Source organism: Halichoerus grypus, chromosome 10, assembly GCF_964656455.1.
Source record: "Halichoerus grypus chromosome 10, mHalGry1.hap1.1, whole genome shotgun sequence".
Lineage (NCBI taxonomy): Eukaryota > Metazoa > Chordata > Mammalia > Carnivora > Phocidae > Halichoerus > Halichoerus grypus.
The window spans coordinates 74,866,556-74,877,713 of record NC_135721.1 but is presented as its reverse complement, the minus strand read 5'-3'; the positions used below and the strand labels follow the sequence as shown (position 1 = coordinate 74,877,713).

General features: G+C 55.1%; 1 protein-coding gene across 10 annotated transcripts in view; it reads right to left on the bottom strand.

Moving 5' to 3' along the window:
* Positions 1-442: 442 nt before the first annotated feature.
* LOC118523922 (uncharacterized) overlaps positions 443-11,158 on the bottom strand; it is a 61,817-nt gene continuing 51,101 nt past the window's right edge. For 7 of the 10 annotated variants that reach the window (XR_013441850.1, XR_013441851.1, XR_013441855.1 and 4 more), the window contains 2 exons: positions 1,439-1,747; positions 443-1,358 (listed from right to left, as the gene is read on the bottom strand). Coding sequence is in view for 1 of the 10 variants with exons in the window: in XM_078056618.1 (XP_077912744.1) it covers positions 1,306-1,358; positions 1,629-1,747 (172 nt within the window). In the remaining 9 variants the exon portion in view is untranslated. The remainder of the gene's footprint in view (positions 1,359-1,438; positions 1,748-11,158) is intronic. The other 3 variants (XM_078056618.1, XR_013441849.1, XR_013441853.1) reach the window with 3 other exon arrangements.

Below are 11,158 nucleotides of genomic sequence, written 5' to 3'. Positions count from 1 at the left end.
GCTTTATTGATTGGGGCTGCTATCTAAAGAGATCCTCCCTTGTCTGGGGGAATCATTTAAATTTAAAAGCATCATTTGTCAATGAGCATCACATTTTTCCTTTACTGCCAGTAGGGTTATGCTCAGTATTAATGCTGCTTATGCTTAGTACTAATGCTGCTTCCCATTCTGCGATTTGGGGTTCAAACCCACCTCTGTAATAGCCACCGCTGATGGCAGATTTTGGTAGATTTTGAGAAATGTGTTTTCCTTGAGGCTCCACATGCCCCATGGCTTGCGAAGCAGAACAGCTTGCAAATCCTGCAGCTTCTACGGCTGGACTGGCCATGGCTCCATCCCGGCTCCCCTGCCTCCACGGAGCCCAGAGGCCACAGTCACCCACCTCCACAGCTCTTCCGGCAAGTGACGCGCACCGCACCCCCCCCCAAACAGGCACTGTGTATTTCCAGTTCACATAAATGACACGGTGTCGGAGATTTTATTCGGTTTCTTGCTTTCTCAGCCAGCACTACACTTTTAAGGTCCACGCGTATCGTCAGGTGTTCATCTAGCTGCAAGGGCATTCACCCCTTTTCACTTATCCCATTCCTCCGGTGAGGTGGAGGAGAGAGGAGCAAACTGAGGAAGTGGTTAGGACCGGGCTTGTCCTCAAGACGCTATCCCTGGAGAGAGAAGTGTCAATGCACGTGTGCACGCAGGTACACACACACACACACACACACACACATACACACACACCCCACTTCTGCTGGGGCCCCGGCGAGTGGAGGTGGGGGAAAGCCAGCCGAGAGTCCTAGCAAAGGAGGACTCATTTCAGAGCTCTGCTCTTACATCCAAGGCCTTGCCCCCTCCAGGAAGCCTGCCCTGACCACCCCATTCCATGCAGGTCTCTCCCCATTCTGAGGACTGTGAATCTCATCTAATCATACACTAGTCTCTTCTAGTCTTTCTATTACTCTCTCCCTCATTAAGCAGACATCCTCTGGAAGGAAAGGACTGTCTCTTGTCCTTTCTGTCTCTCTTGCTCGAGGCCTGGCCCTGAAGAAAGGAGGGCAGGGAGTGGGAAGCAGAATAGCGATTTCCTTAATTCAGGCCCCGCTCCCTCTGTTTCAGGGACATGCCATCTTTCAGCAAATGTTTCGGTGCCAGGCTCTTAGAAGTCCAGAGAGAAAATACATGCTGTTCCAGCTCTTAGGAAGCCATTTATGGGGGATGCAGACACCCAGACATGGAGTCATAGGATGGCACAGAGAAGACAAAAACAAGCAGATACTTGGGGTGCCGAGGAGGAAATCCCAGCACAGCTCAGAGGGAGGCCAGGGGGCTCCTAGACGAGGCGACATCCAAGCTGTCTCCTGCTGAAAGAAAAGAGGTAAATTGAGAATCGGGAGCTGGTCGAGGGGATTATGAAATAAGATCGAGAGGATACAAGGAATACCAGTACTGCCTGCTTCCAGTTATCGTGGCTATACATCAAACAACCACTTTATTATGTTTGCAGAGTCTCCGGGTCAGGAATCCGGACAGGACACAGCAGGAAGAGCTCGTCTCTGCCCTGGGTCATCTGGGGCCTCAGCTGGAAGCATCCATGGCAGGGCTTTGGAATCACTGAAGGCTCATTCACTCACAAATCTGGTGGCTGGTGCTGACTGCAGGTTGGGTCCTCAGTGCCTCTCCATGTGGTTTTCCCATTGGTCTCTCCGGGCGGGCTGGTGTGGGCTTCTTATATAGCACGGTGACTGGGTTCCTGGAGTGAGCATCCCCAAAAAGAGAGAGAGCCAGGTGGAAGTTATATGACTCAGCATCCCAAAGCATCCCTTCTGCCATACTCTATTGGCCAGAGCCGTCACAACTGCCTGGCCCAGATTCAATGAGAGGAAACAGACCCCCCCTCCCCGGCTCAGTGAGAGGAAAGTCAATCATCTTGCAAGAAGAGCATGTGGGATGGGATATACATTTTGGTGCAGCCACCTTTGGAGAATACAATCACCATGGTATGTACTGATAAGGTGGAGGGTGAACAATGAATGGGTAGGCATCCAATATCACTGGAGTATAATATGTGAAATGGAGGCAGCCAGATACAAGGCTACAAGGATAGGTCAGGCCAGGTGCTGGAGGGTCTTAAAACCACACTTAGGAGAATGCTTACAAAGGAGCATTTTGGAAGCCCAGGACTCCTGCCCCCTCATTCCCGTCACCCAGCACCTCCTCTGTGCTCATCAGAAAATATCTAAGGCTCTCTATGGGTGACTAAAGCAAAGGGACTCTCAGGATTGGTCTGCACCCTTGAAGTAAGTGTCAGGACAGCTAGACACCACCCCACCCTTGTGCCTGTGTGTGCATGTGTCCACACCTACCTGGCCAAGCCCAATCTCTTGGCTCCAGAGTCCTATGGATGCTGCTGCTTGGGTAGCAGAGACTCTTCAGAAATGCCCTTCCAGGGGCACCTGGCTGGCTCACTCAGAGGAGCATGGGACTCTTTTTTTTTTTTTAATATTTTATTTATTTGACAGAGAGACACAGCAAGAGGGAACACAAGCAGGGGGAGTGGGAGAGGGAGAAGCAGGCTTCCCGTAGAGCAGGGAGCCCGATGTGGGGCTCGATCCCAGGACCCTGAGATCATGACCTGAGCCGAAGGCAGATGCTTAACAACTGAGCCACCCAGGTGCCCTGAGCATGGGACTCTTGATCTCGTGCTTGCGAGTTCGAGCCCCACATTGGGTGTAGAGATTACTAAAAAATAAATAAACCTAAAAAAAGAAAGAAAGAGAAAGAAGAAAGAAAGAAAGAAAGAAAGAAAGAAAGAAAGAAAGAAAGAAAGAAAGAAAGAAAGAAAGAGAAGGAAAGAGAAAAGGAAAGAAAAGAAATCCCCTTCCAGATCCATCCCTTTCCAGATCCATTCTGAATGGTCCTGGGCAGAGCAAGACCCACACTTCACACACACACACACACTCAGAAACACATGTGCACAGGCCCACTAGATGTAAGCCAATGGGACAGCATCATATCAAGGAGAAAGCACTTGTTTGGTAGTCAGGAGTCCCATGTAATCATCCAGTTTCTGTCCAACGAGCAATGGGCCTTGGGGGAGGTCATTTATCCTGCTGGAACTTGCAGGCAAGGGCAAGAATTGCACTAGACAGGAGTTTTCCCCAAGTGTGGTCGTTGGAGATCGGCAATTAAAATCACCTGGCTTGAAAACTACCATGAACTATCACCACACACTCACTAGAAGGGCCCAGATAAAAAAGATAGGCAACACCAAGTGCTGACTGGGAAGGAGAGCAACTGGAGCTCTCAGACTTTGTTGGCAGGGATGCAAAATTGTATACCCACTTTAGAAAGCCGTTTGGTAGTATCCACTAAAGCTAAATCCCTTCCCTATGACCCCAAATCCACTCCTAGAGATTTACCCCAAAGACATAAAACATATGTCTGCAAAAGGGACTTGACTCGCACAAAATGATCATAGCAGCTTTATTTATAACAACCCCAAACTGGAAGCAGTCCAGCAACAGGTGAACGGATAAATACAAAGAAACCAAACTACTGATGCAGGCAACATGGGTGGACTCAAAAACATTTAGGCTGAGTGAGAAGTCAGAAACAAGAGTGAATGCCATATGACTCCACTTAGCACAGTCTCCAAACAGGTGGAACTTAACATGAAGATAAAAGTCAGAACTGGTCCCTTGGGGCCTGAGACGGGTGCGGGGGAGGGGGGAAGGTGGCCGGAAAGAGGATCTATGGAAATTTCTCGAATGATAGAATTGCTCTCTATTATCATAGGATGTAGGTTACACAGATGTATACGTTTGTCAAAACGCATGAACCCGCACGCGTAAGATCTGGACACTTCACTGTTCTACTTTAATTTTTTAAAAAACCAGATCATCTGCACTGCCTGTTAAAATGCAGCCTGGGCACCCCAGACCGACGGAGTCGGGGAGTCCTCTGGAGCGAGGCCCTGGAATCTGCATTCTCCACAGCCTCCAGCTTTGGCCAGAGCGTTAGATTGGAGACGCATGGCCCCAGGGGCGACTCCCCCCCCCCAGGCGTCCCCAGACGCCCACGATCCCACCCAAGTCTCCCGCTCTCCCCCAGCCCCCAGCCCTCTGCCCAGTCGCCCCTGGTAACCAAGAAAGGGCTTGAAAACCCTCAAAGTGCAGCCGCCCGGGGAGGGCCGTCCACAGTGTCAGCGAAACAAGGGCAAATACAAAATGCGGGGTAATTGGCGGTTTTCTCATTCTCGGCCCTTTGTGCGGCGGCGCGGAGCCGGGGCCGCGCTCCCAAGCCCGGGCCTTTGAGCCGCCGGGGGCCGGGCCTCCGCGCTGCCCGCGCTCCGCAGCGCATAATTAATGGGGCTTCACAGGGCCCCGGACAAAGGCGCCCATTCACCCCGCCGCTCCTCCCCCCGGGGATATTGTTACTTCTAGAAACTGCAGCCAGCTGGGCCGCAGAGAAACGTCAGCTCTGTGGGAGAGTGAGCGGCCAGGCCGCGAGGAGAGAGGGAGCTCTGTCTCTGCGCCCCGAGCGAGCGGGATTAGAGCCGGCCAGCGAGCCCCGGGGTGGGCAGGGGGCCCGGGGTCTTTTCTGCAGTCTGCACAAGTCCTCAGAAAGCCTCGTGATTTCCATGGGGCCCTGGAGGAGAGCGCCATGGAAATGGTAATGGGCGCATTGAGGCTAGTTCTTAGGGAAGGAGAAAGGGGGTGCATTCAGGCCCCCCTGAGCATGGCACATCTCCCGAGTGGGAGGGGCCGTCGCTGGCGGGCGGGGGGGGGGGGGAGCGGGTGGGAAGCCAGGGTGTCCCCACCTGTACCAGGCCTCTGGGACAACAGGCAAAATGAGTCAACGAATAAAGGCCTGGGTCTCCGTCTGCCGAGCCTGGGGTGAAGTCAGGGACTGGGGGGATGTGAAGACCCCATAGTCACCTGGCTTCTGCTCCAAGGACCACTGGGGAACTTATTCCAAACAACACCTATGCAGAAGCAGGCTCTCAAAATCTGGGGGGGCAGGGGGGCTTCTTTTCCTAAGTCTCCCAGCCCCTCTGAAGCCCACCCACACTGGATCCCCTCTCACTCTGCCCCAGCGAGATGGTGCAAGGGCCCCACTTCCCATTGCACAGAGGAGGAAACAGGCCCAAGGAGGCGAACTGGCTTGCCCGCGATGACAGAACAGGGCTGGGACTGGGCTTGCTGGTTGTGTGCAAAAGCAGAACAGAGGGGAGAGGCAGCTGCAAAGGGAGGCTTCCCCTCCTCCCCAGAGCGGTTCTTGACTGTGCAGGCCCGTTCTGTTCTCTCCCTTCCCCGGCTTCTCCTTGTGTGGGACAGATCCGCCTCATTAAATGCCCCTAGCATGTTCTGTTTCGTGGGTTCACTGGGGTTTCTCCGACCCGCTCCATCAGAGGCACGCTTGAATGCAGGTCCAGAGATCGCATTGGTTTTGTGTCCAGGCCCAGGGCCGGTAGAGCTCCAGCCAAGGCTCACTGGATGTGAGCAGCTTCTCATGACTCCAGGGGCCAGTCCCTTAGGCTGTGTTCCCCTTCAAAGCTCAGTGCCCTCCGCAGGCCCCGCAGAGGGCCTGGTCCCAGCTCAGCAGTGCTGGGCTTCACCTTTGCCACCAAAACCCAAGAAACGGGCCCCCGTTCATTCCTCCTCCCGAAGCTAGGAGCAGTCATGAAGAGCCACTGTGGAGTCCCAAAACCTCAGCATCCTGAACAGCTCCCAGAACAAGCAGGGGCCTTTCCAGAGCCCTGCCCATCCCAGCCCATCTCATGGAGACGTTCTGTCCCTCGGCTGTACTCTGGAAAATGTTCCCTCAGCCTGAGACTGCCAGTCCTGAGCAGGGCCTCGGGCCTCAGAGCCAGACCAGGCCGTAGAGCGTCCTCCTGCGAATGAGGGAAAGGAAGCTTCCCTGGATTTGCAGAGGAGCCCAGGAGGGCACCCAAGGCCCCGAGAGGGTGCCCAACCAAGCTCTCTCCACTTCCGCCAGGCCGCGCTGCACACTAGAAAGCCAGTGTTCTGCAACATTCGTATCTGTGGGCGGGAGAATGTACAGAAAACTCAAAAACAAAGTGAAGGGGAAGAGAGCCGTTCAGCCAAGGCCTGGCCAGGCCTCTAAGGGGACAGATCAGCTGTCTGGTTGCAGCTCCACTCAGGGATGGCCACCAAAGCCACAGTAGAGCTTCCGTGGGGGACCCTGTGACCGAGGCGGCCCCCACCGGCCAGACGGCCAGCAGGCAGAAAAAGAGGCTAGCCGTCTGCCATTAAGTAAGCTTTATTTAGGGTATAGAGTGATCCGATGGGATCTGGAAATAAGAGGAAGGCTCAGCCATAAGGGAACCACACGACATCAAACAATGTCCTTCAAATACACACTGAAGTATTTAAGGGCAAAGGAGCAAAAATGTCTCTAACTTGTTCTCAAATGATTCCACAAAATGTAAATAATTGGTGAATCTTAGAAAAGGCTTACAGAAATTACTTGTAATACTCTTATAATTTCTCTGAAGTTTGAGATTTAAAAACAAGCAACAGGAAGTGCGTGCCGGCGCATGCGTGTGCCCACACAGCACAGTGCCCATGTTCCAAACTCTACACCCAGCACTGGGTGTCAAGTCTCCTGTGGGCCCCTCCTCCCACGCAGGCGCATTACGAGCAGCCTTCACTATCTTCTGTTATAGCAGTTTGTGAATCCAAGTTGGTTTGAAAAGTCCTTAAGGGTAAGGCCTGTGCTGTCTATAATCCTACTGCAGCTAGCACCGGGCTTTGTGAACGGTAAGCATTCAACCAAACCTGGCGTCCGCCCATTTGCCATGGAAGGTTTCTAGCTCTGAGTGAAATGGGAGAAGGAGAAAGTGAGGGGCCGGCCAATGGAAAGAAGGAACCAGGAAAGATGGTCGAGTCCACACAGACTTCCCAGGCCGGCACACTCATGTGATTTTTTTTTCAAGGTTAGCAGTCAGGCCGCCCTAATCAGATTCTTCCATCCTTCCACAAAGCTTGGAAAGTGCCTCAGCCCCAGTGGGGATGCTCGTAGGGTCCACTCAGAGCACTTACAGATACACGGCCTGAACCTGGCCATGTCCACTGCAACGTGTGGTCAGCAGAGCCAGGAATGTATCTGCCTAAATGGTACCTGGTTCTCTGTGAATCTCGTCTCTTCTCTCCACTGAGATCGCATGGGGAAGGGCCGGCCTCCTCCCCCTTCCCCCCATGGGTACCCTCACGGGCTTGGCAGGAACACAGACCCACATGGGCCCTTCTCAGGTGCCTGTGCCAGGGACTATGTCTGGTTTGCCCTCTCATACATCCCCAGCACTTAGCACAGCGGATGGCCCAAATTTGGTGCTCAGTAGACACCCATTACACACTCACTAAACACAGAGTCTTGTTGAGCTGAGTCGACTTGCCTGCCGTGCCAAGGGCATCCTGAGCAAGCTCCTTTGAGAGTTGTACTTCTGGCCTCGGATGCTCACCGTCAGGGCAGCAGAGTTTCCCCAGGGGACCCTGTGACCTAGGCAGCCCCCAACGGCTCCCCTCTCTGCCCATCCTCAGAGCAGGTCCCTCTGGTCGCTGACTCTACCGTGTCCCTGAGAAGGGCAGTGGTACCGTCTCTGTGGCCCGCGTGACACGGTCAGTGTTAGGACAGCTAGTCTCTGCTGCTGAGTCCTCTCTCATGGTCCCGTTGGGTGGAGTCCCTTGGGACAAGAAGCTTTGCTCAGCACATTTCCAGAGGGGGCACAACCTTCTGTAAGAGACCTTGGGACCAAAGTGGTAGCCCTCCCACCCCCTCCCCTGACTCCGTCCTCACATGCACGTATGGACGAGGCTCAGTATGGGGGCAGCAGAGTGTAGCACCCGGTGCTCACCCGGAGAGTGAGGGGGAACAGTGGGCTTGGTGGGGGCAGAGAAAGGGTGACCAGAATGGTCGTCAGGAGCTCCATTTTTCTCCCTGGTACCCGGGGCCAGGACACTCGTTACGGGGCAGGGGGACTGCTAGCAGGAACAGAAAACTGAGCATTGGCATCTTCAGTCGGGTCTGTGGAACCCTTCCAGAAGTACAACCCCGCGGCTAGGAGCCTCGGGGTGTATTGTTCCTGCTGCTATCCCAGGGCCTGAGCCCCAGGTCAGTCCAGAGAAGGGTTAGATGCATTCCTGGCCTTAGGGAGAGAACAGCTCAAGCTGCCCAGAGAGATCTCTGTGCACCTTGTGGGGAGTGGGGAGCTCTTCCTTCAACATCCCCCACTGTGGGGCTGGGCCATCTTGACAAAGCTTCTCCTTCTGTCTCTGCACCTCTCACCATCTCCCTGTACCCCTTTAGAGGAAACCACTCGCTGGGCCTTTGGGGCAGGACTGGCCATGCTCCCAGCACACTCAGTGTTTGCTTCCAATCCAAGAAAGAGCCAGGCTGGGAACTCATTCTCCCCGCCCCCTCCTTTTCTTTTTTTTTCTTTTTCTGTCTCCTTCGCTTTACCCCCAATCCCCCCCCCTCAACCCCAAGAGCTTCCAAAGTGACAACATGTGGGCCCAAATCAAACCCTTGTCTTCAGGCCCCTGCTGGCATCTCTCCCAGATCACCCACCTTCCTCCTCCTTGTGCTCTGCAACCCAGCCACCCTCCTCACCCCCACCCCCGCCATTCCTCTTTGTGGACAACTTTCTAAATGCAGCCAAACTTCCCCTTTCAGTCCACAGGCCCTGTAAAACAGCTGCAAGAAGTCAGCAGCTCTGCAAAAGTTCTCTTGCAGATCGAGACTGAGAGCAACACCCTTTGGCTCTAGCCATAGCTTCCCCCCTCCCAGGCTCTGGAAGGCCAGCCTCCTCCCCCAGTAAACAGTGGGGAGACCCCCTGGTACTTGCTCCCAGGGACACAATTTCCCCAACGGTCTAATCTAGAGAGAACTCCCTGAGGGGCCCGGCAGAGGAGGAGACAGCCCAAAGCCTGGCCTGCAGGCCTGACCCTGCGGAGCCCTGTGCGACCCCGGGCTGTCCACTTACACACCGTCCACACACGTCCACACACACAGGCTTCAGGTTTCTAGAACGAAAGGATGGATTGGCCGGTTTTCCAGGACCCTTCCGAGTCTAAAATTCCACCGATCTGTCATCTCTCCTTGGGGTGCTCCTGCCCGAGAGAGAAGGGGCTTTGCCCAGGGACACACGGCTAGCCGAGGGCTGTCTGACCCAGACCCAGCTCTCCTAAACTGCATCCCCTGTTCTCTCTGTGACACTCGGCTCTCAGTAACAGTGGCTGGCTTTCACTCCTGGCCACTCTGATTGGTATCAGAATCATCTGGGGAGATTTTACATCCTATCAATCCCCAGGCCACACTCCAAAACAACGAGATCAGAATCTCAGGTCGGGGCCTGGTTATCCATCTGTTTGGAAAGTTACCCAGGTGATTCTGACTGAGCAGTCAGAGTTTAGAACCATTGCGGACAAGTCTTCTAGAAACTGAAGATGAGGCTTTAAGCCAGAAGTGCCTGCCGGCTCCCTCCCAGGCCCTTGAGGCCTCCCCACGCACTCCAGGGCACACGGCCCCAGGACCGCAGCCCAGAAACTGGAAACCAACCTCAGCCAGAGGCAGGAGGCCCGGGGGGCCGCTCTAGCCCTCTGAGGGCTTTGTGTGGATTGAGAAAAGAAAAACAGAGAAGGGAAACTGTAGCAGAGCCGAATGCAGTGAAGGAGAAAAAGACAAGAGAAAGGGGAAGAGCCCTGAGGTCAGAGAGTCATGTGAATGGCATTTAGGGAACAAAGCCCCTCCATGGTGCCCCCTGTTCCCCCTTCATCAATCATCCGCTGGGCCTGGTAAGAAGCGCTCTTCCGCCAGCGCCCAGGGCACGGAGGGCATCACTGCCCATAGAGTCCCAGGACAGAAAGTGCACGGCCAGAAATCGGCCCATTCCGAGTCTGTGAGCCCTGCACATCCTCTCCCTGGGCAGGGCTCGCAAAGGGCCCTCCCTGCGCCTCCTCCACTCACCAGAGCCAGGGGCTCCTGCCAGACGTTTAAGCAACATCACTTGGGCATTTCTAGACCAGAATAAAGGCCAAATCCAACTCCCAAGACGCCCGGCATCCCATCAAAGTGATCCAGGTGGTGCTGCGTGACCTCCAGGGAGCCGCCCCACTCCCCTCTCTGGGCTTTAGTGCCTGATCTTGTCTGCCTTCCTGCAGAGGCATATTTGGAAGGAAGGGTCATGGCTGGAGGCCAGGGGTTGAGAGCCTGGGCTCCGGGGCCAGAGGCCTGGGCTAGGGTCCTGGCTCTGCCACACACTAGCATCGTACCCTCTGGGCCTGCGGGTCCTCACCTGCTCGGTGACGGCCGACAGAAAGGGAGAAGGCCGCACAAGCCCGGACCAACGTGGCACTGATATCTAGAACGCACGAGGGCTGCCCTCCACTAGTTGGAAGCAGATGGTAACCCCAAGAGAAAAGCGGGCACGGAAGGTGAGCAGGCGGTGAACAGAGCTGCAAGAAGAAACACAAACTGGAGACCCGGTTCCGACGCCAGACAGGTTTCTGTTCGGGACCGATGTCAGTGAGGAATGGCAGAAGGGACAGCTGTTCCCAGCCTGGGGACGGTGCCCCGACACCTCCACCAGGGGACATTTGGCAATGTCTGGAGACCTTTTTGATCGTCATGGGGGGGGGGGTCCTCCTGGCATCCAGTGGGTAGAAGCCAAGGATGCTGCAAACTACCCTACAAGGCACAGGATGGGCCCCACAGCAAAGAAGTGTCTGGCCCCCCGATATCAATAGTGCGGGGGCTGAGAAGCCTGCCCCGGGTAGACAGACAAACGGGTGGTGAGGGGGCCTGGCCAGGACAGCGCGGGAAATGTGCCACCAGCGCCAGATAAATGGCGGTCACGTTGGTTCCTAAATGCGTGGCTCGGAGTAGAGCATTCAGTCGGTGTTCACCTTCCTGCAGGGGCCGAAGCGCTCACCTCCTCTGTTTGCTCCTGCCGCACAGCCACAATAGGGCCCGCGGAGGGACGGGAGGGACCGGAGGGACGGAGGGCAGTGGTCGCTGGAGGGCACGAGGAAGGGAAAGGGAAAAGACGGTGGCAGGGCCTGGGGTCGGGGGGGGGGGGCGGGGGAAGAGGAAGAGAAAGGAGACACTGCAAGTTTCGGTGTTTCACAACATCACAGAAATA